Source organism: Oncorhynchus mykiss, chromosome 15 (assembly GCF_057628025.1).
Source record: "Oncorhynchus mykiss isolate SJ-2025 chromosome 15, ASM5762802v1, whole genome shotgun sequence".
NCBI lineage: Eukaryota > Metazoa > Chordata > Actinopteri > Salmoniformes > Salmonidae > Oncorhynchus > Oncorhynchus mykiss.
Genome location: NC_143036.1, coordinates 19175222 through 19202920, shown reverse-complemented (window position 1 = coordinate 19202920; position 27699 = coordinate 19175222). Strand labels below are relative to the sequence as shown.

The following is a 27699-nucleotide window of genomic DNA, read 5'->3' as shown; positions in this document are numbered from 1 at the left end:
AGAAGTTAGTTAGCTGATGACACTTAATTCACTTAGCAAATTTTACAGCTACCAGCTCAGTTGAGTGTTGAGTTAGCCTATAACGTGGCCTACTATAGCAGCTAGCTAATAATATCGTTTTTTTTTACTTAAAAAAAATGTATTCTCCCACTGCCTGTTTTTTGTGTCCTTACAAAAACAAAATAATGTTCAACCGTCACAATATTTTTGGTGGTAGCAAAGCGCAGCCATGTTGACAAATGGAATGGGGGGACAGGTGTGTTTTGTCACCAGAGCGGTTTAGAACGTGCGCGTGCTGCTCTCTCCTCTCGCTCACGTGACTCAGCCAATAGCTCTACTGCTCTCTCAACACACACACACACACCGCTCCAGCACTCCCCACCACTCACTCACTCAGCAATAGCCTGGCAGTCAGCAGCAGGTCACAGTGAAACATATATATGTTTAAGAGAAATTCCATTGCGGCTGCGGTGCAACTTAGAAACAACCTGCGACAACAACAACAAACATTCACAAGCGACATCGTTTTCAAATTAGCCTATTTAACAGGAAAACCGCGGACATAGCAACACTGACTGAATCTAGCAGAGGCAACAACTACAATGACGGAACAGTGGCTCACATGACATACAGCACCTCCTTCTACGGGCGTTTAAGGGGAGGGTTCTTGAAATGTAACATCCAATCAAAATATTGCCACTGGGAGCCAGCGGACCATTCAAACCGTTTTTTGCTATAGAACGTTATTCAGACTTCCAAGGGAGATATGACAACGACGTGATTTGGGAGGTATGGCAAGACGAGACTACATTGGGACGAATGGAGTGGGTGGAGTAGAAAGTGTTGCTGGGCACATAGACCTCAGTCCCCCATTAAATAACATATATAGATTCTACATTCTCTAGTGTGTAACCTCAACCCCACTTTTACTTCAGCATCTGGAGTAGTTCTCTAAGCCAATATGTAAGCCAATAACATAATAATATAATAAGCCAATATGTACTGTATTGCATATACAGTGTATTTCCTTGGGGCATTTATTTGACCCAAATAAAAGTGCAAATGTCACTTAAATATAAACAAATATGGATCATTGTTCTTGTTTAGACTAGTATTTTTTCACATATCATGAACGTAGGAGACTTTTATTTTGAACATTTTCGAAATTTCGTGACCCGGATGTACTTTTCTTTGTGTTGCCCACGAGACGCTGGTGATAGCTTCTACCTAAAAACACAAAGCAACAAGACAAATTATTTCAAAGTATTTTATCAGTTGAATATTATAAAGATGGCAGGGAATGTTAAATTCTTTAGATTTGTTGGTGGTTATGTGTGCGGCGCTGCCGTCACCACTGGATCATGTGTTGCAGTGATGAAACTTTACAAGGTTGAGGACACAGAGGACCAGAGAGAGCCCGAGAAAGGTTTGCTTTTAAGTTAGTATTTAGCTAGCTAAGTTAAGTTAGCCGTTACCTGTAATGAAATTAGCCAGTATACACAGATGATACGTAATGAACAATTATCATAGCTGATACACAAGTACCTAAATGATTAATATTAAATTTAGCCAGTTCAGAAGCCAGCCAAATGTGGTAGAATTTTGCAATATTTGTTAGTTCTGCCTATGTAAATAACATCAATTCTTTGTTACAGTTCCTCAGGCACAGCAGGAGATAGGGCGGTATGGCTTCCCCTTGACAGGAGCTGAGATACGATACTACGCCAACCACACATTGTCCTACAACCAAGCCATGAAAACACCAAGATGGGTCGCAGAGCACCTGTCACATGAGAAACTATTGGGTAATAATGTTGTAATGATAAATTAATAATGTAGTCATAATATCCCTATGAGCAAAAATGTATTGTGCTCACTGGGATAGTCATAGGCAGCTGTTATACAGACATTCTAGATATAGGCTAATTCTCTTCTTCTTGCTGCCGCAGGGAAAGCCGACAGAAAGCACTGTAAATTCAAGCCAGACCCCAGTATCCCAGAACCCTTCACTGCACACAATGCTGACTACCTGGGCAGTGGCTGGTCCAGGGGCCACATGGCCCCCGCAGGAGACAACAAGACCTCCGAGGTACCCAGCAACATCACACCTATCCAACATATTGGTGACATTTAGTGTCGTAGATTGAGCTTGGAGTAATGTCTTGTTCTTAGTTGATGTGGTTTACACCAGTGGTTTGTTAAGACCTTTTCTCGTTTTGATGGTATGTGAGGTGAACTGGTCTTACAGAATTCTCTCCTTTCTGTTCCTATTAACAGCAGTCAATGGCTGAAACCTTCTACCTATCCAACATTGTGCCCCAGAACTATGAAAACAACGCTGGATACTGGAACAGGTATATGGGAACCCCCAGTGATATTCATTGCATTTGTTCCACAAGTTAGGTGATACTACTTGGTCCTAGTACTGTATATAAATGGAATGACCTATGCTGAAATAAAACTCTCTCTTAATCTAAGCTATTGTACCTTGAAGCCAAACTTGACTTATGATCAATGTAATGATCATTTTGAAGTCTGTGAACTGTGTGTTGCCCCAGTATAATATACTGTTTTGTATTTCAGACTGGAGATGTACTGCAGGGACCTGGCCAAGCGCTTTGATGACGTGTGGGTCATATCAGGACCTCTGGTCCTTTCTGAAGAGGGGGCTGATGGGAAAAAGACAGTGTCCTACCAGGTAACTGAAGCTGTTAGGCGGACCACACTGTGCAGTCCAGGGTGCACAGCTCTAGGATCTCCCCAAATCCTAACCTTAACCATTAATGGGGGAAATGCGACATGGGGCAACTGTACAGTGTCCACTCAATGTCAGTGGTTTGTCTGAGAGCTCCAAAAAGAAATGCACTTGTAAAGTATTTAGACCCCTTGACTTTATCCACATTTTGTTACGTTAAAGTCTTATTCTAAAATTGATTAAAAATAAAACATCCTCATCGATCTAGACACAATACACCATAATGACAAATCAAAAACAGTTTATTTTTTAGATATGTTTGCAAATGTATAAAAAAATAAATGGAAATATCACATTTCCATAACTATTCAGACCCTTTGTTCAGTACTTTGTTGAAGCACCTTTGGTAACGATTACAGCCTCAAGTCTTCTTGGGTATGACGCTACAAGCTTGTCACACCTATATTTTGGGAGCTTCTCCCATTCTTCTCTGTAGATCCTCTCAAGCTTTGTCAGGTTGGATGGGGAGCGTTGCTGCACAACTATTTTCAGGTGTCTCCAGAGACGTTTGATCGGGTTCATGTCCGGGCTTTGGCTGGGTCACTCAAGGACATTCAGAGACTTGTCCACGAAGCCACTCCCGCGTTGTCTTGGTTGTGTGCTTAGGGTCATTGTCCTGTTGGAAGGTGAACCTTCGCCTCAGTCTGAGGTCCTGAGCGCTCTGGAGTAGGTTTTCATCAAGGATCTCTCTGTACTTTGCTCTGTTCATCTTTCCCTCGATCCAGACTAGTTTCCCAGTCCCTGCTGCTGAAAGACATCCCCACAGCATGATGCTGCCACCACCATGCTTCACAGTAGGGATGGTGCCAGGTTTCCTCCAGATGTGACGCTTGGCATTCAGGCCAAATAGTTCAGTCTTGGTTTCATCAGACCAGAGAATCTTGTTTTTCATGGTCTGAGAGTGGGCTGTGATGTGGCTTTTACTGAGGAGTGGCTTCTGTCTGGCCACTCTACCAAAAAAGCCTGATTGGTGGAGTGCTGCAGAACCTGTCCTTCTGGAAGGTTCTCCCATCTCCACAGAGGACCTCTGGAGCTCTATCAGAGTGACCATTGGGTTCTTGGTCACCTCCCTGACCAAGGCCCTTCTTCCCCGATTGCTCAGTTTGGTGTGGTATATGGGGGTGTGGTATATGGCCAATATACCACGGCTAAGGGCTGTTCTTAGCACAACACAATGTGGAGTATATTGGCCATATACCACAAACCCCCTAGGTGCCTTATTGCTATTATAAACCTGTTACTAACTTAATAAGAGCAGTACAAATAAATGTTGTGTCATACCCGTGGTATACAGTCTGATATACCACCGCTGTCAGCCAATCAGCATTCAGGGCTCGAACCACCCAGTTTATAAATAAGGGATAATCAACGAGGAGCTATGCGTTCTCGGGAGAAAAAGTGTATGATATGGAAGGTGTATTCCACGACACACTGGGAGAGTGGAACTAACCTTCCAAGGAGTTACAGTGCCTTGCGAAAGTATTCGGCCCCCTTGAACTTTGCGACCTTTTGCCACATTTCAGGCTTCAAACATAAAGATATAAAACTGTATTTTTTTGTGAAGAATCAACAACAAGTGGGACACAATCATGAAGTGGAACGACATTTATTGGATATTTCAAACTTTTTTAACAAATCAAAAACTGAAAAATTGGGCGTGCAAAATTATTCAGCCCCCTTAAGTTAATACTTTGTAGCGCCTCCTTTTGCTGCGATTACAGCTGTAAGTCGCTTGTTCACCATGTTTGACAGTGGGGATGGTGTGTTCAGGGTGATGAGCTGTGTTGCTTTTACGCCAAACATAACGTTTTGCACTCAAAATGCTGCTCCAGACACTGGGCCTTTAAGGTGCACGTTACTACCACTGATCTCCCCCTTTACATTATGTGGGCAATATAATTTTACTGTTACCAGTTTTTCTGGCCCGTGTACAGTGGGGCTGGCAACAGCGCTTTGAGCAGGCTAATTGACGACAGTATGACATAACCAAAAGCTTTAAAAAAAAAACAACTAATATTTCAAGTTAGTGCTGATAATCATTGGTGGTCTTACAAAAAATACACTAAAATTGGGACGCCGTAAAAGCGAAGTCAACTAAGCCCAGGCCTCACTACAGAGACGCTAGAGAGGCCTGCTGCTTCCTAGTCAATAGAAAAAGGCCAGCCAAACAGCTTTACCCTACTTCAGGAACAAAAGACAAAACCATCTGTTCTAGCACATCTTCAAACAGAACATCTTGTTCAGTACTGACTGCCTGAAATGGAGCGACTTAGCAAAAACACTCATTTCCCCAGGAAGACGGTGCAACATGTCAGTACAATGTTCAATCTTAGCTATACAGCAGCATTTTGAAGGGGGTTTGTGGCACCAATCTGAAATGGCCGAACCAAACACTGCTTTTTATCCACAGCAGTTGGCGAACTCTGGTGCGAAATAGCCACTGGTTATAGAGCAAAAAGGCAATCAGAAACCAATTCACACTCAACGGAGGCAAATTCCCTTCGAATTCCACACAGTCATGAAGCCAAAGGAGAAACTCTAAATCCAGTTTCCCAGAAGCACACTGGGCAATTGCAAAATCCTCTCAGTTAAATTCACTTATTTTCCAGTTCTCTTGTCCACATACCACACTATGAATCATCAAGGCTTGTTGAAACTTAACTACAATAACACAAATGGTTGACTCACTTATAGGTAGATGATGCATGCCAAAAAAATAGATTCATCAGCTTAAATTCACCAAAGTGAATAGTGCCAAATTCAAAGAATACAGTAAAACGATTGCATTCGACTCAGAGGCACAACAATATCGACCTAAACATTTGTCACACATGTGAACTCGCCATCCAAAGAACGGTTAGAATGTGAGAAGAACCGCTCAGTCTAGATATCACCACGTGAAATGAACCAAACGTGTTTATCGGAACAAAAAGGCCAGAACTATGCTGTTTCACATAGGGCTGGGAATTGCCAGGGAACTCACAATATTATCATGATACTTAGGTGCTGACACGATATGTATTGCTATTCGATACTGTGATTTTGTTGCGATTTGATGTTCCAAACGTATTGCTCACCATATGTCTGCTGCAGAGGGACAAGGTGAGAGCCACGAGAAATTGATCATTCATGGTAATAAAACAAAAAATCGGCTACCTATTTAAAAAGATGGAGAACAAGCTATGACGGAAAAATACTGGAGTCTTGGTGCAGGTACAGCCAACTAACGCAAAAATAATATTGCGATAGAACGATACAATATAGAGCGGCAAAAATAATAATCCCGATATGTAACATACATTTTTCTCTCCCATCAATAGTTTCTCGGCTACAGGCCTATTCCTAGGAACCCTGTACCATCACAGCAATTCAAAGGGGAAGAAAAAGCAGTGGGTCTCCAACGCAGACTTACAGTGCCTTGCGAAAGTATTCGGCCCCCTTGAACTTTGCGACCTTTTGCCACATTTCAGGCTTCAAACATAAAGATATAAAACTGTATTTTTTTGTGAAGAATCAACAATAATTGGGACACAATCATGAAGTGGAACGACATTGGATATTTCAAACTTTTTTAACAATTCAAAAACTGAAAAATTGGGCGTGCAAAATTATTCAGCCCCCTTAAGTTAATACTTTGTAGCGCCACCTTTTGCTGTGATTACAGCTGTAAGTCGCTTGGGGTATGTCTCTATCAGTTTTGCACATCGAGAGACTGACATTTTTTCCCATTCCTCCTTGCAAAACAGCTCGAGCTCAGTGAGGTTGGATGAAGAGCATTTGTGAACAGCACTTTTCAGTTCTTTCCACAGATTCTCGATTGGATTCAGGTCTGGACTTTGACTTGGCCATTCTAACACCTGGATATGTTTATTTTTGAACCATTCCATTGTAGATTTTGCTTTATGTTTTGGATCATTGTCTTGTTGGAAGACAAATCTCCGTCCCGGTCTCAGGTCTTTTGCAGACTCCATCAGGTTTTCTTCCAGAATGGTCCTGTATTTGGCTCCATCCATCTTCCCATCAATTTTAACCATCTTCCCTGTCCCTGCTGAAGAACAGCAGGCCCAAACCATGATGCTGCCACCACCATGTTTGACAGTGGGGATGGTGTGTTCAGCTGTGTTGCTTTTACGCCAAACATAACGTTTTGCATTGTTGCCAAAAAGTTCAATTTTGGTTTCATCTGACCAGAGCACCTTCTTCCACATGTTTGGTGTGTCTCCCAGGTGGCTTGTGGCAAACTTTAAATGACACTTTTTATGGATATCTTTAAGAAATGTCTTTCTTCTTGCCACTCTTCCATAAAGGCCAGATTTGTGCAATATACGACTGATTGTTGTCCTATGGACAACTCTCTCCCACCTCAGCTGTAGATCTCTGCAGTTCATCCAGAGTGATCATGGGCCTCTTGGCTGCATCTCTGATCAGTCTTCTCCTTGTATGAGCTGAAAGTTTAGAGGGACGGCCAGGTCTTGGTAGATTTGCAGTGGTCTGATACTCCTTCCATTTCAATATTATCGCTTGCACAGTGCTCCTTGGGATGTTTAAAGCTTGGGAAATCTTTTTGTATCCAAATCCGGCTTTAAACTTCTTCACAACAGTATCTCGGACCTGCCTGGTGTGTTCCTTGTTCTTCATGATGCTCTCTGCGCTTTTGACGGACCTCTGAGACTATCACAGTGCAGGTGCATTTATACGGAGAATTGATTACACACAGGTGGATTGTATTTATCATCATTAGTCATTTAGGTCAACATTGGATCATTCAGAGATCCTCACTGAACTTCTGGAGAGAGTTTGCTGCACTGAAAGTAAAGGGGCTGAATAATTTTGCACGCCCAATTTTTCAGTTTTTGATTTGTTAAAAAAGTTTGAAATATCCAATAAATGTCGTTCCACTTCATGATTGTGTCCCACTTGTTGTTGATTCTTCACAAAAAAATACACTTTTATATCTTTATGTTTGAAGTCTGAAATGTGGCAAAAGGTCGCAAAGTTCAAGGGGGCCGAATACTTTCGCAAGGCACTGTACATTATTTTCCAGAGAACACATAGTGCCCCAAGTTGATTATCTATTTTATACCATGGCTATAATTTAACACATTTGCAGCTAGAAATGTGTTCAACATCTACTGAAATAATTAGCAAGTTCACTAGATAGCTACAGTAGTTGCCTTGGTAACCAAACAAACAGACTTACTAGTTTAGCTAACCAACCCATTAGTCCTTGCTCGCTATTATGAAAATAGAATTCAGCAATGCCAATAACTTCAATTTGACCTTTGCTTCCAAATGCAGCTTGTTGATTATCCCTTACGTATACAATGAGGGAGGAGGTAACATGATGGTTATTTCCTGGACATATCACAGTGCAGCCTCATGGCCACTAGATGTCACTGTTGCACAAAAAATCCCACTTGTCGATGAAGCCCATCTTTTTTTCAAGTTTTTCCAACCCACAGAAAGCACACAAGTACTAAGTTGTTATTTATTCACTGAGACTTCTGTACACTGCCCATATTGTCATTAATAAAATATGCCAACACTCTCGTAATATTAGTCTTACTCAACATCAGACAACACTCGCTAGATTCTGACAGTGGCTGTTTAGTAGCTTTTAATTTAAAAAAAAGTGAATATCTGGATGCTGTTGGCTGGTTAGGTTAGTGTTTGTTTTCCTCTGCGTTAGTTAGGTTTGCATCGATGCTTTGCCCCCCTGTGGCTGTTCTATCAGAGAAAGTGTGCTATGAATGTTTCTTTGTCCTCCAGTGAGGCCCAGAGTGTAAACCCACAAGGACAGACGGTTGCCCTAGGGCAGGGATCATGAACTAGATTCAGCCGAAGGCAGATTTTTTCTTGAGTCGATGGTCAAGGGGCCAGAACTGCAAATTGACTGCAAATTGACCGCAAGACGCCCCAAACAGATATAGTATTTGACTAAAACATAATTTCAAACCTTGCTTACATTTGTATACGATCACATATCTCTATTATTCGTGGGAATACTTTGGAACAGTTTTTTTTTACATCAAAATAACTTGGGAGCTGATTTGCTGGTGTTTTTACACTCTTTTATGTCTACCAATAAAAAATTATAATAAATAAAATAACACTTTTTCGGGGGCCAAATAAAGTCACAGTGACAGGTGTATGGGTTCCCCGCCATTTGGGGAACCTAAGCCCTAGGGCTGTTACCTAGACTCACAGATCATCTGCGACAGGGGCCGTGTTCCACCCATTGAAACCCCAAACCCACCTGGGGCCTGAGCTGCAGCGGTGGGGATTAAACACACACGACACACCCACAGTTTATTATTTCCTTTTGCTACCTCTCCAGTTGCCATGGCAGTGCCCCCTGGGCATTGCCAGGCGGTCCTTGTTTCCTGTGAGGGATTGAGAGGTTTAGAGGGCTCCGGGGATGCCCGCCTTAGGTTGGTAATGCCAGCCTCTAACATCCGTGGTGGAGAGGCCTGGAGTGCCTTTATCTTTATCCCAGATGAACTCCCCTGGAGTGGGGTCTCCCTGTGGTTTATCAGGGGCCAACACACTGTCCCCCCATCAGCAGGAACAGGACTCCCACGTAGAGTGGAAGAAGAGAGAATGACAGGAAGATAAAACCGAGAAAGCGGAAGGGAGGGAGTGGGGAAGGAGAGCGTAGAGAAGGCCAACCTTTTGTCCTTATGTGTAGTAGGCCTACCTTTTGTCCTTATGGGGATATTAAATATATATACACTACCATTCAAAAGTTTGGCGTCACTTAGAAATGTCCTTGTTTTTGAAAGAAAAGCACATTTTTTTTGTCCATTATAACAATTAGAAATAAAAGCTGAAATAAAGAATTCACTCTAGTATTATTCTGACATATCACATTCTTAAAATAAAGTGGTGATCCTAACTGACCTAAGACAGGGAATTTTTACTAGGATTAAATGTCAGGAATTGTGAACAACTGAGTTTAGATTTATTTGACTAAGGTGTATGTAAACTTCCAACTTCAACTGTATATATATATATATATATATATACACACATATAAGCTCAGTTGACATTTAATCCTAGTAAAAATTCCCTGTCTTTTTAGGTCAGTTAGGATCACCATTTTATTTTAAGAACGTGACATGTCAGAATAATAGTAGTGAGAATGATTTATTTCAGCTTTTATTTCTTTCATCACATTCCCAGTGGGTCAGAAGTTTACATACACTAAATTAGTATTTGGTAGCATTGCCTTTAAATTGTTTAACTTGGGTCAAATGTTTCCGGTAGCCTTCCACAAGCTTCCAACAATAAGTTGTGTGAATGTTGGCCCATTCCTCCTGATAGAGCTGGTATAACTGAGTCAGGGTTGTAGGCCTCCTTGCTCGCACACACTTTTTCAGTTCTGCCCATACATTTTCTATAGGATTGAGGCCATTTTGCCATAACTTTGGAAGTATGCTTTAGGTCATTTTCCATTTGGAAGACCCATTTGTGACCAAGCTTTAACTTCCTGACTGATGTCTTGAGATGTTGCTTCAATATAATTATTTTATATAATTTTCCTACCTCATGATGCCATCTATTTTGTGAAGTGCACCAGTCCCCCCACAACATGATGCTGCCACCCCCGTGCTTCACGGTTGGGATGATGTTCTTGCAAGCTTCCCCCTTTTTCCTCCAAACATAACGATGGTCATTATGGCCAAACAGTTCTATTTTTGTTTCATCAGACCAGAGGACATTTCTCCAAAAAGTACGATCTTTGACCCCATGTGCAGTTGCAAACCGTAGTCTAGCTTTTTTATGGAGGTTTTGGAGTAGTGGCTTCTTCCTTGCTGAGCGGCCTTTCAGGTTATGACGATATAGGACTCGTTTTACTGTGGATATAGATACTTTTGTACCTGTTTCCTCCAGCATCTTCACAAGGTCCTTTGCTGCTGTTCTGGGATTGATTTGCACGTTTCACACCAAAGTACTTTCATCTCCAGAACGCGTCTCCTTCCTGAGCGGTATGACGGCTGTGTGGTCCCATGGTGTTTATACTTGTGTACTATTGTTTGTACAGATGAACGTGGTACCTTCAGGCGTTTGGGAATTGCTCCCAAGGATGAACCAGACTTGTGGAGGTCTACAATTTTTTTCTGAGGTCTTGGCTGATTTCTTTAAAATGTTCAATGATGTCAAGCAAAGAGGCACTGAGTTTGAAGGTAGGCCTTGAAATACATCCACAGGTACACCTCCAATTGACATTAATGATGTCAAATAGCCTATCAGAAGCTTCTAAAGCCATGACATAATTTTCTGGAATTTTCCAAGCTGTTTAAAGGCACAGTCAAATTGGTGTATGTAAACATCTGACCCACTGGAATTGTGATACAGTGAATTATAAGTGAAATAATCTGTCTGTAAACAATTGTTGGAAAAATGACTTGTGTCATGAACAAAGTAGATGTCCTAACCGACTTGCTAAAACTATAGTTTGTTGACTCCAACCTAAGTGTATGTAAACTTCCTATTTCAACTGTGTGTATATATATATATATATATATATATACACACACAGTTGAAGTCGGAAGTTTATTTATATATATATACAGTGGGGCAAAAAAGTATTTAGTCAGCCACCAATTGTGCAAGTTCTCCCACTTAAAAAGATGAGAGAGGCCTGTAATTTTCATCATAGGTACACTTCAACTATGACAGACAAAATGAGAAAAAAAATCCAGAAAATCACATTGTAGGATTTTTTATGAATTTATTTGCAAATTAATGGTGGAAAATAAGTATTTGGTCACCTACAAACAAACTCCTCTGTCCTACACTCGTTACCTGTATTAATGGCACCTGTTTGAACTTGTTATCAGTATAAAAGACCTGTCCACAAGCTCAAACATTCACACTCCAAACTCCACTATGGCCAATACCAAAGAGCTGTCAAAGGGCACCAGAAACAAAATTGTAGACCTGCACCAGGCTGGGAAGACTGAATCTGCAATAGGTAAGCAGCTTGGTTTGAAGAAATCAACTGTGGGAGCAATTATTAGGAAATGTAAGACACTGGAAGACCACTGATAATCTCCCTCGATCTAGGGCTCCACGCAAGATCTCACCCCGTGGGGTCAAAATGATCAAGAACGGTGAGCAAAAATCCAAGAACCACACGGGGGGACCTAGTGAATGATCTGCAGAGAGCTGGGACCAAAGTAACAAAGCCTACCATCAGTAACACACTATGCCGCCAGGGACTCAAATCCTGCAGTGCCAGACGTGTTCCCCTGCTTAAGCCAGTACATGTCCAGGCCCGTCTGAAGTTTGCTGGAGAGCATTTGGATGATCCAGAAGAAGATTGGGAGAATGTCATATGGTCAGATGAAAACAAAATATAACTTTTTGGTAAAAACTCAACTCGTCGTGTTTGGAGGACAAAGAATGCTGAGTGGCATCCAAAGAACACCATACCTACTGTGAAGCATGGGGGTGGAAACATCATGCTTTGGGGCTGGTATATATATATATATATATATATATATATATATATATATATATATATATATATATATATATAGTAACTGTCAAGTTTGGACACAGCTACTCATTCAAGTGTTTTTCTTTATTTTAGTATTTTCTACATTGTAGAATAATAGTGAAGACATCAAAACTATGAAATAACACATATGGAATCATGTAGTAACGATTAAAGTGTTAAACAAATCAAAATATATTTTAGGTTCTTCAAAGTAGCCACCCTTGATACTATGTCTAAGCCTATATATGTGTTTTATTTTCGGTACTTTCCTTCACAACCCCAATTTTATTTTATGACCTTATGAAGGGAAATGTGATCTTAGTGTACAGTCTGTACTCCCGTTTATTTGAGTAATGTAACCGATTGAGAGGTCTCCCTGATTTGTCAAGGCCTTAGTTGGAGCCCCGGGCACTGGGCAGGTGTGGTGAATGATTCTCCCTTTAACTGAATGGTTATTGCCCCTCTAACAAAGCAATGGCATTGTCCTATTTAGGTGCCGCTTGTGGATTTGACAGCTCTAATGCAGTTCCACCTCAGACACCATCAAAACAACAGCTACAGATATGCGGATGTCGGCTGAAGCGGATCTGCCTGGCTCCTGGATTATTTGATGAGGCTACTTTAATCTAGAACAAACAACCTTTACCATAAATCAGCGTGGACCTCTCCTTGAGATCTCAGGGCGCTGAAGGCATAAGTCCATCTGTTCTTTACGAGGCCTCCATAAACTAACACTGTCGTATCTCGGAACAGCCTAGCCCACAATCTATCGAGGCACGGGTAGACCAAAATATGCAAAATGCAAAAAAAATGTGTGTTTTAACATGATTTAACGTAATATGTTGTTATTTGTGCAGGTCATAGGCAAAGACGACGTGGCCGTCCCCACCCACCTCTTCAAAGTCATCCTTGTCGGGAAAGACCAATCGGCATCGGGCAATTTGACTAACAACCAATCGGCATCAGAAACCTTGGCCCTCGGGGCCTTTGTCGTACCCAACCAGCCAATCGGCTTCAAGCGCCCACTGACGGACTTCCAGGTGAGTCTATCGGAACTAGAGAAGATCTCGGGCCTGACCTTCTTTCCCAAAGTGGAGCGGACAACTCCGAGCCTCCCCAACTTGTGCGATAGGGATTCCTGCCAACTGATGGACTTTAAGGATTTCACCTTGTACCTCACGGCCAGGAAGGTGGGCAGTGCCCGCACCACGGTGAAGCTGGAGAAGAGCATGGCGGAGCTGAAAGAGCAAGGAATTGCCCCGGACGACTACGTACTCAAACTGTACCAGGAGAAGAAGAAGGAGCTGGAAAACAAAGAGCATAACCGGGCTCATCTTCCTTAGGGCACTAAGAGAAAACGTTTTGTAGCAGAAACAGAAAATGAGGGTTTCTAATTGGACAAGTCCACATAGTCCCTCCTGTTTTCATTGGTTTGGTGCCTAATGAACACAACCCTGGATGGAATGTCCATTATGGCTCTGTGAAACGAGCAGCTGGTCAAGTGGCTGTTTTGCTATGGGTTACATAGTTTGTTAGATTGTTTATTGAACAGATTTTTCTGTATATTTCTTCGTTTTTTTTTCCCATTGGAAGGTGTATTTCCCATGCCAGAATTACAAAAAGTATTTTTTAAATGTGGATAGTTTTTTTTAATTTACCCTGAACAAAAATATACATGCAACAATTTCAGCATTTTACTGAGTTACAGTTCATATAAGGAAATCAGTCAATTTAAATAAATGTATTGTCCCCCCGTCTAACTCAATCAGCTTATCAGGCTTTTATGGGTACTAATCGTTAATAGAGACCCAGGCGGAATCATGTGTTTCCTGTCGCCACTAATTGCATTGAGACATTTCAATTGGACCGCAGGAAAAGAAGGGCACATGTATCACCAGTGTAATGGATCAGTTTGTTACCGAGAAGCACTATGGGTCGCTTTATTGTTTGTATTACCTCATAGCTGACTTCAGGACATTACCACTCAACCACTGCCGTCCGCCAAATGGACCACGCAGATAGCAGATATACAGTAATATCACATCACTAAAGACTAGCCTAGACCCCATCACTCACCCATCATCCACCTTACACAAACACAGGATCCTACTCAGCCAAAGAAAAATCAACCATAGCCTATTGGAACCAGGATGAGAAGTATTAGCCCTAATGCAGTGTAATTGACAAATGAGAACACATGAACACACACTCTGTCTACTGTACACACACTGTCTGGCAGACCAGAGCTGCATCTCAATATTACGAAGCAGTTTACTCTGCTTGTGTTCTCTCCTTGAAACTCATGCTTGATGCCTACCAGGAATTTGCTTGGACCTCTCCAGTCTTGTGAGATTACTAAAGGTGCAGCCTCTGTTGCAGCTTGCCGCGACTGGGAGACCGATGGGGCGGCGCACAATTGGCCCAGCGTCGTCCGGGTTAGTGGAGGGTTTGGCTGGCAGGGATGTCCTTGTCCCATTGCACACTAGCGACTCCTGTGGTGGCCCGGGCGCAGTGCACGCTGACACGGTCGCCCGGTGCACGGCGTTTCCTCCGACACATTGGTGTGGCTGGCTTCCGGGTTAAGTGGGCATTGTGTCAAAAAGCAGTGCGGCTTGGTTGAGTTGTGTTTCGGAGGACGCATGGCTCTCGACCTTCGCCTCTCCCGAGTCCGTATGGGAGATGCAGTGGTGAGACAAGACTGTAACTACCAATTGGATACAATGAAATTGGAGATAAAGGGGTAGAAGTTAAAAAATAAAATAAAAAGATTACTAAAGGCGACTAAAAGGATACAGGGGATAGATAGGTGGCCATTTTCAACTATTGAGATGCTATATTTGTAATTCGTCTAGCTTAAATGATTTGATGCCACTTTACAGTAGGTTGGGGCGACAGTAATCCAGTCTGAGCTCAGCTGGCACTGCTTTACCGGTTAGATTCCCACTGTGCCACTGTGTTTGTCAGGGATCCTCAGCCAGGGAAGGTCAGGGGCAAGGGTGGCACTGGGAACCATGTGATGATATATTATGTAGAAATACGTTGTTACTTTTCCAATGTATGGCATGGTTTTATTAATAATCAACTGTACATTAAGATCAAGTTCTCCCAACAGCTAATAAATATGGAGAGCAGAGAAGTTCTCATTTGGAAGATGGGACCTTGTCCCATTTTAAAGCAGATTTTCCTTTTAACTTTTTTTATCACCTACATCCTCTTAACCTTACTAATAAGGCAGACGCCATAAAGGAAATTGAATGCAGCTGGATCAAATGTAATCACATTTTTTGTGTAATCCAGGTCATTACATTGTAAATTACATGAGAGAGTTCATAACTTCACATGGCCTTTGGGAGATATCATAATATTTTCAAAGGTGTTGGCTACAGGTGTTAAAAATGTGAATGGAATCTGAATAGGCTAGCAAGAGAAATACTTGATACACACAATAAAGGCAGATCCAAACCGTATTGTGCTGCTCGGTTGCATGGTTACAAGAACTATGGCGTGGAAAAGGGTATGTTTAATTCCAAGCTGGACTCAGGGGTAGATGTAACATAGCAAGTGTAACTCTTGTAACTCCCTCCATTTAGCATGAAATGTTACATGTTATATGGTATGTATTCATTTGTGGATGTCCATCACCCATTTTGTAGGATATGTTATTACAATTTGTTGTGGCTAACATTAGCTAGGTGGCTAACTTTAGCTAGGTTAGGGGTGAAGGTTATGGGTTAGGGTTAAGGTTAGGGGAAGGGTTAGCTAACATGCTAAGTAGTTGCAAAAAAGTAGTAACTAGTTGCTAATTAGCTAAAGTTTTCTGTGATGTGATGTGAACCCGCAACCTTTGGATTGCTAGACTTTTGCATTATACACCTCCCTGACCAACCTTCCTCCTTTGGTTTTTGGCTTAAGTAACCTTCTGTCTTATGTAACCATACCAAACGTAACATATCATACTAATTTGAGTGTCACAGACTTACGTTTACTATTGTACGTCTAACATTTGAGGCCAGGTTGAATTCATGTAGGCCTGCTATTTGCACCACCCAAAAATGAAGCTTAAATATATTACTGCCCTGTTTGGAAGCATTGTTATTCATATTAGACCAGATTTTATATCCCACAGGGCTCTATCAAGCATTGCAGGTTACTTTTGCACGTGTGCATTAAACATAAAATTAACTCTATTTTTCACAGTGCAGCTTAAGTCATCAGAAACTACTACTGACACAGGAGCACTATCGGGTGTCTTTCCACCCCTGAGAGCATTCAGAAACTACTAGTTGCTGCCCACGACCTCCACAGGACTTCAAATCTCCAAAAGCAGGAAATAGTGTGAGCGAGCGGTGGCATTGGCGGATTTGACGGTGGCATGGGTGGTTTTGACGGTGGCGTGGGTGGTTTTGACGGTGGCATGGGCGGTTTTGACGGTGGCATGGGCGGTTTTGACGGTGGCATGAGCGGACTTAACGGTGGCATGGGCGGTTTTGACGTTGGCATGGGCGGTTTTGAGTAGCGTCTGTGAGTCTTGTGAGTGTCATATCTGCAAGTGAGTGGGTGTACCTGCGTGCATGTGAAAGTGTGTGTCTGTGTAGGCTTTCATGCATGTGTGTGTGTATGTGTGAAGTTGCAGTGTTTCTCCTCCCCATGCAGACCTGTGCTGTTACTGTGTGTGGAGCAGCTGCGTTGGCCAACCCAAGGCTGTAATTAGCTGCCCCAGTCTGCCACGGTGTCGGAGTGAATTCCCCCTCAGAACAACATGCCATGTAAGCAATTAGTCCATCTATGCTCTGCCCATCCTCTGGTTTACAGCACAGTAGGAGGGCTGATCTGGCTTGCACAAGGCTACTGTGCTGACTTATAATCAACATTGCTATGTATGTAGGCCTACACACTTCTGGGAGGGGGGGAAAAAACATTTCACTCTCACATTGTCCCTCACTTCCTCTGTGTCCCTTCATAGACCAAGCTCAAAGTTGTTGTGAATCTGACATCAATTTATTGAACCACTGTCTTTAATCCAGTGTTTTCCAAGCTTGGCAAAGCTATAGCTAATTGAAATACCCTGACTCATCCATTTCTTCCATAGAGTACATTACCATTGGGGCTCTATAGGCTCAATACAACTTACTCTCCTCATCTCCTTCCCATCATCTGCTCAGATCTGTAAACACTGGATACTGACAATGAGTACTACTGACTATCTCCGCTCAGTCAAAGCAGATATAAGGGAAACTGTTGGTAATTCCTTCGAGGGTGTGTCTCCTTCAGCCGAGAGCAGGTTATCTGTGTTCAGGACACTCTTGGTTCCTACCTGTAGAATCCAGCAGGGGGAGATGTTAGACCATGTACTGACAGTATCAGTGCTATATTATTAGTGAGTTGATTACCACACGTCTTTAGAGTTGATGGTAATAACAGTGTAGTTTAATACCAGCAGGTTTAGGATCTTGCTCTGGAGCACAGAAGTCTTGAATTGTGAGTGTGTGTGCATACGTGCGTGCATGTGTTGATACAGAGGATACAGGAGTGGCAGAGATGGAGGGAGATGAAGAGAAGGAGAGAGAGGGGGGAACAAGCCCAGACTCCTTGAGGGGATTGAGGTCAAAGGATCTGTGATTAAGACTAAGACATGTAAATTACACTGACCTTTGCCCTGTTCCTTAATATCATCCTCCTAAAGGTGCTTCAAGAACCACACAGGTAATGTCGTTTAGGGCACACTATAGAAAAACGTTTTGTAATGGAAAACGAAAACAAGCATTTCTTATTTGACAGTTCATCTAGTCCCTGTTTGTCTGTTTTCTTCTGTTTGGTACCTTAATGAATACAACCCAGGCATGTCTGTCCACACAGACTTAAACAGTTCATTAATATTTATAGCTTAGCCCTGTACAATGGACTTGTTCTGCTTACTGTAATATGAATCTCCATTTTTTAGGCCACTTTTGCCTCCTTCGTCTTATTCTTATAACTAGACCTATCAAAAATAGAAACAATTAACTTTTTTAAGTGCTGTGAAGTAGGCCGGATAATATTATGCTTTGTGTAGAAGTTTAGGCCAGCTGATAATAGTCAACGTAATGGACTTTGTGAAGAGTCTCTCTCTCGGTCTCTCTCTCTTTTTCTCTCTCTCTGTCTATCTTTCTCTCCCTCTCTTTCTTTCCCTTGACACTTGCAAGTCGACATAATGAACTTCAGTTGCTCTCTCTCTTTCTCTCTCCCTCTTTCTCTCTTTCTTTCTCTCTTTCCCCTGACGAGCTGTCACGTTGAATTAGCGCGACAATGCCACCCTGAAAGATTTGGAAAACACAGAGACGCTCTGAGGTCAGGCATTCTAGAGGACGCTTGGCTCCGAGGACCACTCGCATTAAGTCTGAGTAAGGAGGGCTGCAGCCGATATGCTGTCGGAGGGGCTTCCGGTATTGTTGTATTTGTGGCCCTCCTAGGCTCTACTCACCGTTTGCTGGCTTGACTTTCCTGGAAGTCGTCAAGGAGAGGCACTTGCCACACGATTTGGTAGCGGCTTGAATTGTTTACTCTCGATCTTGTTAAACTTCAGGGGGTATGTCTTTGAGAAAGGCGATTATTCAACACTTGAACGCGTTTCAACACTTGAACACTATTCAACACTGAGAAGAATACATAGGATAAGCACACCAGAGTGGATTGACTGTCCCATCCACCCAGAGTGTATGATCAAACTGTCCCTCTTCTTTTCACATTTTTCGGGCCTAAAGTTTTGGTCCTCCAGAAACAATCACCCAGGGTCTCATTTTGACAACCCAATTAAGTAGTGTTAAGACTAAAATAGGCATTGTTAGTGCCATAATAAACAGTGTTACTGTCAAAATAGGCAGTGTTAGCATCAGAATAAGTAGTGTTAGCGTCAACATAAGTATTGTTAGCGTTAAAATAAGTAGTATTAGCTAAATAAGGAAAAATTACATGTTTTAATATAAGCCATGCTGAAGTGAAGTGAAGTGATGATGTCTGTTGTGACAACTGCACAGCTTTTTTGCATCGACAAAATGTCAGCCCAAATGAGTCCGAGGCCAATCACGGTGTCACCAATGAGTCAGTTTGCAGAAGTTTGAAATTCTACTTTTCCTAACCTTGATTCTGAAGGTAAGGGATGCCCTTCTCTATCACTATAGGGTATTTTCTCTCTACGGCTGTGGGCATGTGTTAGCACATTGACATGGCGTACATGTGTGGACCTGCATATGTGTCTGTGCTTATTGTATGTGTGTGTTTCAAGTTTTATTGGCCTTATGTACAGGATACACATGTTCCAACAAAATGCTTACCTGCAGGTTCCTTCTTGATAATGCATCAACAAAAATAAATAATGCAAGAAAATAGTAGAATGTAGTAAAATCAGTAGAATATAATACATTTTTTAGCATAAGTATAATACAGGATGCACAATTTATAGTCCCAATATTGTGTGTGTACACAATTGTGTACTGTGTGTATTGCGCATTGTGTGTACATGTTTGTGTATTGTACATACTGTATACATGTACATGTGTGTGTGAGTGAGTGGTGTGGTTCGTAGTCATCTCTGTCTGTACGACGGGAGGCAAACAGGAGGATTAACCCTGGGAGAGTGAGGTCAGAGCCTTCCACCTGGGAGAACACAGTCATCTTCCCGGGCCATCCTGAGACCTCATCAGGACCGCGGCTGCCATGGCAACGTCATACAGCAACACACTGCTCCCCCGGGACCCACCGCAGACACATACGCTTATCTCTTAACACATGGAGAGAGGGAGGGGGGGAGGGAGCGGGGAGAGAGGAGTGGAAGATAGAGAGAGAAGGAGAGGTAATTACAGAAAGAGAGACGAAAGAGAGGGAGGGAGAGAGATAAAGACCGGACCCAGGACTCTTTGACTACTGCTCTGTTCTGCTTCCTCACAGCAGTGACCTGTGGTGAATGGCTGGTTTAGTCAGTTTATTTCAGTTGATTAAGGGTTTTGCATTGACACAACAAGTTTTAGTTCATTTTTTAAAAAATTTTTTTATTCATTTGTTTGTTGTAGTGACTTCTTACTAAAACCACAATTTCTGTTGACTTGATATTTTCTGCGTTAGTATGCTGATATCCTAATATATTTGACCCTCATCTTGGAGTAAGTACTATTCAAGCCTAATCATTGCTGGAGCAATAGAATAGAATAGCTAGATTGATGATAACTTTATGCACAGTAGGACCTGTAACCTTCCCATGAGTTAGACTAGTGTGTGACCAGCTGTTGTCATGTGAGTGCCCAATGCCGCGAGGTCTCTCTAACCTCCACTCCTAACCAACACTAACCTCTAACCAACCTATTGTGTGCGTGCCCCATGCCCTGTGGTCTCTCTAATCTCCCCTCTTAACCAACTCACCTCTCCAACTCTTAACATCTAACCAACTTGTGTTGGTTTCATCATTAACACTGCAAATGAGCCCCAGACGAAGTGCCTACCAGGACTATACAACTGCACGCCAGCTTCTGGGTAGGGCACAGGACAACGTTTGCCCAACTGGTGGTGTACTAGTCCAAATCTCATTTATCTGTCTCTCTCTCCCGTACCATTCCCATATACCCACCCCCTTGCCCATTCCACTCCTCACGACACTGTATCCCTCTATCCCCACACCCCCAGTGGTGTGTATTCATGGATGCCAAGGGAAGCCAGACTTGCACCAAAAATCTGACCAATAATATACATTTTAAAAAGCATATAATTATTTATCTTTCGTCTCTCTGTGTTTCCTTCAATATGCAAGAGGCTGAATATACACTACCGTTCAAAAGTTTGGGGTCACTTAGAAATGTCCTTGTTTTTGAAAGAAAAGCTCATTTTTTGTCCATTAAAACGACATCAAATTGATCAGAAATACAGTGTAGACATTGTTAATGTTGTAAATGACTATTGTAGCTGGAAACGGCTGATTTTTAATGGAATATCTACATAGGCGTACAGAGGCCCATTATCAGCAACCATCACTCCTGTGTTCCAATGGCACGTTGTGTTAGCTAATCCACGTTTATAATTTTAAAAGGCTAATTGATCATTAGAAAACCCTTTTGCAATTATATTAGCACAGCTGAAAACTGTTGTGCTGTTTAAAGAAGCAATAAAACTGGCCTTCTTTAGACTAGTTGAGTATCTAGAGCATCAGCATGTGTGGGTTCGATTACAGGCTCAAAATGGCCAGAAACAAACAACTTTCTTCTGAAACTTGTCAGTCTATTCTTGTTCTGAGAAATGAAGCCTATTCCATGCAAGAAATTGTGAGATCTCGTGAATGTCAGTTAGATACTATCTGTAGGTGCGTTATCTTTATCAGCATCACAAAAGCTAATTGTATTTTAACCACATAAAATATGCATCTAAGCCAGACTGAAATCATATCAGAAATATATTTTCCATTTTATTTTCTCCACGGTCCTGAAATGTCTTTGGTCCACGAAAAAAGCAAATGACAGAGAAAAGTTTACCGATGTCAACTAGATTGAAGCGTTCATTCTATCGATTTACGACATTATTCTGGTGAGCAAGGGTTTATTTAGCTTTCCAGGGCAACATAACGGAAGAGAAGCTGCATGTACAGTATCTAATTATAGACAAGTTGATTAACATATAGCCTACCAAAATGTCAGAAAGACAAAAAAAAGGCAAAAGAATATCCTGCATCCCCTTTCAAAAAATCCTCACCTCTGTCAAGAAATCCTCACCCCCTGTCAAGAAATGCTCCATTGTCTCTGACTGTAGCCTACAGTGCATTTTCTATATTAGCGGGTTAGGGTCGGATGTGGGCCTCAGATTTTCACTTTATCAATATATAGTTGGCCGTTGAAGATGGGTTATTAGCAATTGCAGGTGGGTGCGGGTGAACAAACAGCTGACACGTGCACCACTAGCGACTAGCCATCCCCCCTTTAAAATGGCCAACCCTCCCATCCCCAATACCAGCCACATCAACCTTCACTGACAGCCCAAATGAGGCACACAATTTCTCCTAGTCCCCATCCAGTCTCTGACCAAGACGCCACATCAGTCATATCACTTTGACATGAGAAAGGACTCCGAGACTGACTCAGTGCAGCAAGGGATGGATGGCACATAACGCAGGCCAGCTCTTATGCAACAAATAAACTATGCAGGTCTACATACTGTAGCCTGAGGCCTTCACAGTTTCTGTTGTCTAAGGTTCATGTTAAAGCATATCACTATATGAATTATTTTGATTTAATGACAATTCAGAGATTAGGAATGAGAGGTTCATTTACAATGCCTGATTGACTTGTTAAGTATTTCAGCCATCACAGTCATACAGCAGACTAGTTGGAATGTCACATGGGGATATGTTTCAATATATCTGCTGAGCCCCTCATGCCCCCATTGCTGATTGGTTAAACACACTGCTCATGTTGAAATACCCCCACGGACCCGCGCCATGAAATTGCTAGCTTCTCTGTGGCGCAGCTGGCTACCAGTGTTTCGAGAGTCACTTATGTTTGCAAGAAAGACGTCCCAAGAGCTTGTCTCAGTGCGAGCTCATGAGGGTGGAAGCTATACTGTTATGCTATAGGTCATTTATACTGTGGCAGCACGAGGCTGGTTACATATACATGTATGTGCGTGAGAAGCGTTGGGGGCTGGGCGATGTTTATACACCTGACATAACGAGGATATATAGTCCTGACTCGTGCTGTGGCAGAGTGTGTGCGACAGCACTGTCGGATTGATAGGAATGAGCCGGGGCAGGTATGGTAATAAGCACCGGGTCTTAACCACAAGACAAACAGGTTACACACTGAGCCAAAGTGACAGCTGTCACTGTGTTTTAATGACAGACACAACCCAAGGTGACCACCAAACAGTCAGGTGAGATGACTACATGGGCAGTGTTTACATTACACACATAAATACGTCATATATATATGGGGCCTGTTTCCTAGACCCAAATTAAGCTTAGTCCTGGATTAAAAAGCATTCTCAAGTGAGAATCTGCATTTAAAATGTATTTTAGTCCAGGACACAAAGTGTCTCATAATTTGCAATTTTGTACATGTTTACAAGAAAACAGCATGGTCCTGCATGTGCTTAGAATTTATTGTTTTGACTGTTGAAAATGCCTATGATTGCTGATCTAGAATCAGTTTTGCCTTTCAGATCATAATGGATAAAAGGATGTAGTATTAATACAGGTGAATTATTTTATCCTTTTATTTCACCTATAGTCAAATAAAGTTGAGCAAACTGAAGGGACTGAGGCTTTCTAAAGGGCATTGTCCCCAGATGATACCAGGTCATCGTGGAGGAACAGCTAATCTCTCTCCTGTACAAACACTAATCTAATAGAAAGCATCAAAGCAACTTCCTTCCCAACGACACTGATGAGGACATACAGTGAGTGGGTTGCCAGGCTAACGTCAACATTTCCGCCGCTGTCTGTCACTTGGCAAGGCTACGCCACATGTCTCCCGTACAGCGTGTGTGTGTTTGTGTAAAACAGTAATTAAAGCCAGTGATGTTTACTGTAAGATCTTTTAGGTTCAGATTCTCACTGTGGGCGCCATCTGCTCCAGGTTGTGGATATGGGTATAGGTGCCTTTCTCATTCACTGAAAAACACCCTGCAGAGGAAAATATTCAAATCCCTTAGGGGGTGTTCCAAACTGGGTATTCGCCAATGTGTGTGTGTGCATGTGCGCGCATGCGTGCGTGTCTGCGTGCGTGCGTGTGTTTCCTGTCAGTTTGTGTATCTGTGTCCTGCCAGTGGTTGAGTGTGTCATGTACTTTCAGTCAGTTCACACAGAGCCCATGTGTCGATATTGTCCAGGGCATTTAGACATTAACCAGGCCAGGGTCAGATTAGGGCACAGACAGTTCTTCAGATCTTATTGCAGGGGTGCGTCCAGGCCCTAAGCGAGATTTGTTTGCCCCCCCCATTAGAGTGTTTTTATAACAAATTTCGTGCAATTCTATTCATTTTGCCATGGGACAGAGAGAAAAATCAGTTTTGAAACTTATTTCCTGCAATTCTACATATTTTGCGATGACGTATGCCACGTTAATGATATCTGAGTGAGGTCGATATTCGGCCATGATTACTAGAAGTTTAGAAGGCTGGTGAGACTAACTGACCAATATAAACATTGTTAGCTAATTGAGTGACTGTCAGTGACTAACATAACAAGAGAAAAAGTACTGATGTACAAATTTCGAACTTGCACCTTATGTTTTCTACTTTTCTAGCTCTCAACAGTAAGTTTCTTTAAAAAAATTGAGATATACTGTATATAAAAAACATATTTTGGGGGGAGCCGAGGGCCCCCTAGCAGCCCAAAGAGGGGCCCAAAGAGTCTGGTCATGTCGCTTATGCCTAGAGTCGGCCCTGGGCGCGTTTCAATAGTCTACAGTGGCTTCCTTCAATCTTCTTCAACTGCACTGATCTGAAACTACAGGATTAGGTGAAAGCAATATGATTGATGCCTTGTAAGGAGTTGCTTTCACCTCACCAGTTCTTTCCAGGCAGTGGAGATTCATGAAAAGAGAAAGTGAGAAGAACCTATTTTAGACTATTGGAAATTGGATCACTGTTGAATTACAAAGCTGTCATAATAGTACAATAACAACATAATTGACTACACAATTATGCATTTTGTTCTACAATAACTCCTGTCCTGCAGTTAGTTGACAACTCAATATAGACGTCCTTGTTCAGACAACCAGATTATTTTAAATATATTCTCCTCATAACAAGCCTCATTGCAGAAGACGTGAACATGCTCTGAGTAGCATCAAGGGCATTGGCTTATTTACCTTGGTTGCACAACTAGGTTTCAGGCAAAGAGAGGCGCAGATTATTTCACGCTCACAGTGTTTTTTTCTCTGCTCATATGTTGAGGACATCTGGCGTTCTTAAAAAAAAAAGACAGTGAGAAAGAGAGAGTTTCTGTGCATTTTTTCTTTTTGTGTCTCCATCTCAACGAGTCGGGGGTGCGTCTGAATTGGCACCATATAACCTAAACAGTGCTACTTTTGAAGTCCCTCAATCCAGACAAAATACTCCAAGGTCTGTCCCCAGTGGAGGTTGACAGCTGTGTGTATGCATGCGTGCGTGTGTGTCTGCCTGCGTGTGTGTGTAGGGCTGTAAAATAGACAGGACTAGCAATTATAGAAGTAACAAACAAAGTACATCCGTTTTGACTAAATAAAATTGTGTGCACTTACAGCAGTGATCACTCATATCAGGTGTATGGTCTCATGCTGCACAACTTACCACGCTTCATAAACATCCACATAAAACATATTTTTCAAATAATGGTAATTGCTTAAATGAGAAAAACATAAACAGTGAATTCCTGGTCTTCTAGACTGCAAAGAGAAGAAGTGGAGCCAGAGCGATGTGCTGTTAAACAAAGCCCTGAACAGAAGGGGGCCTTTGTGCCCTGCGTCCAGGTGTCAAAGTCGATCTGCTCCTCTTCTCCGGCACAGAACCCATCTGAAAGCATCAGATCACAGAGATAGCAGCATCGCTCCGCTTTCGTCCTGCTGATCAGACGCAGCACTGTATGCCATGGTATGGTGAAGTCCACATACACAGGCACATACAAATACAAGTTCACACACGTACAAGAAAACACAACCACACACACAACACCCAATACACAAGATATACACATACTGTATAATCTAGAAGCACACACCTGGGTGTACACACACACACACACACACACACACACACACACACACACACACACACACACACACACACACACACACACACACACACACACACACACACACACACACACACACACACACACACACACACACACACACACACACACACACACACACACACACACACACACACACACACACACACACACACACACACACACACACTTATGTAATAAAAGCTCAGGTTGTACGCAATAGCAATAAGACTTTGGGCAGAATCCAGTCAAACATGCAATGTCTTTCAGTATAAATCACTGTCCCTGCACACGTGTATTGTGCTTGGAAAACCATAAGCAATGACGAGTGAAGGTTTTTCTTTTTACAGTAATTACGGATGTGCATTCTTATTATCCTCAGAGAACCTCAGCGTCATCCTCTGTGATTTTTCTGACTACAGGAAAAAAATATTTCTGTATATGCTACTGTATAAATACTGTGTTTTACGCTTGATTGAATTGAGCCCGAAGACAGGTTTAGGATCCATTTTGACTGACTCCTTCTTGGTGCACATAACGATATGCACAGCACAATGACATTTCCTTTACTGTTTTTAACTGTTTTTAACATCCATGCAAGACCAGACTTTCATGTAATGTTTTTTTCTGCAGTTTCTGTATTATTGGCCCTAATTTAGGATTTGATCATCTTAGGTAGCCTAAGTCCCTTTCAATCTGTGTTGGAAAAAAAATAATTACCAAATTACTGATGCCAGAATTAACCCAACTGATTCCAAATGACATCATCTCTTTTGAGGGTCGGTGGGAACATCTGCATTGTAGCCCTGGTGGGGTTTCCGCTTAAGTAGCCAATCTTCCTTGTATAACCAAATAGGTTGCGTTCAGACAGGCAGCCCAATTCTGATATTTTTCTAAATTAATTGGTCTTTTGACCAATCAGATCAGCTCTGAAAAATATCTGACGTGAAAAGATCTGATGTGATTGGTCAGAAGACAAATTAGTGGAAAAAAGATCAGAATTGGTCTACCTGTATAAACGCAGCCATAATAGAGACATGTAATACTTACTGACAGCCAGTAACCTACATCATTGTAGGTCACTTGAGTTGATGTTCTGAGCTACTGTAGCATGATGCTGCATCCCTTCTGTATGCCAAATCCAAACGTCTTCTTCATGCTGCGGAGTCATAGTACAATCCATCGCCTTCTTCTCAACATAATGCCACTCTCATTTGGCAAAATGAAGATTGCTTGCATTATACTGTACCACATACCAGCCGTGGGTTCAAATAGTATCTGTTTCTTTCAAAAACTTTGAGCGTTCGATGGAGCCTTTCTGCAGTTCCAGATGGGATGAGCTCGGACTATCCCATTGTTTCCATTGTGCCAAGCAAGCTCAATCAGGTGCAGCTAAAGTATTTGAAAGAAAATATTTTCACTCAGGTCTGCCACATACTAGTGATGAGCGGGTTGAGTCATAACCCCAGTCCGAGGTGTGGGGCTGGTGGGTTTAGGGTCATTAAATATTGGGGGTTGAAAACAATACCTTTTAGAAATCCATAAATGTATCATTATATTACAGTTTATATCTATAGGCTACATTGAGTTTTTCTTTTATCATTTTAGACCTGGTACTAATGTGTAAGCCTATAAGCTTTAGGCCTAACTGTACATGCGCCAAATAGCCTACACACCAATCACCAAATAGCCTACACACCAATCGCCAAATAGCCTACA

General features: G+C 42.1%; 1 protein-coding gene across 1 annotated transcript; it reads left to right on the top strand.

The window, feature by feature from the left end:
• Window positions 1-327: 327 nt before the first annotated feature.
• Window positions 328-14025, top strand: exog (exo/endonuclease G). The gene is made up of 6 exons (XM_021562575.3): window positions 328-1426; window positions 1656-1805; window positions 1950-2089; window positions 2278-2354; window positions 2584-2698; window positions 13118-14025. Exons 1-6 carry the CDS (start codon window positions 1129-1131, stop codon window positions 13601-13603), a joined length of 1266 nt encoding a protein of 421 aa, XP_021418250.2. The 5' UTR covers window positions 328-1128; the 3' UTR covers window positions 13604-14025.
• The last annotated feature ends 13674 nt before the right edge of the window (window positions 14026-27699 follow it).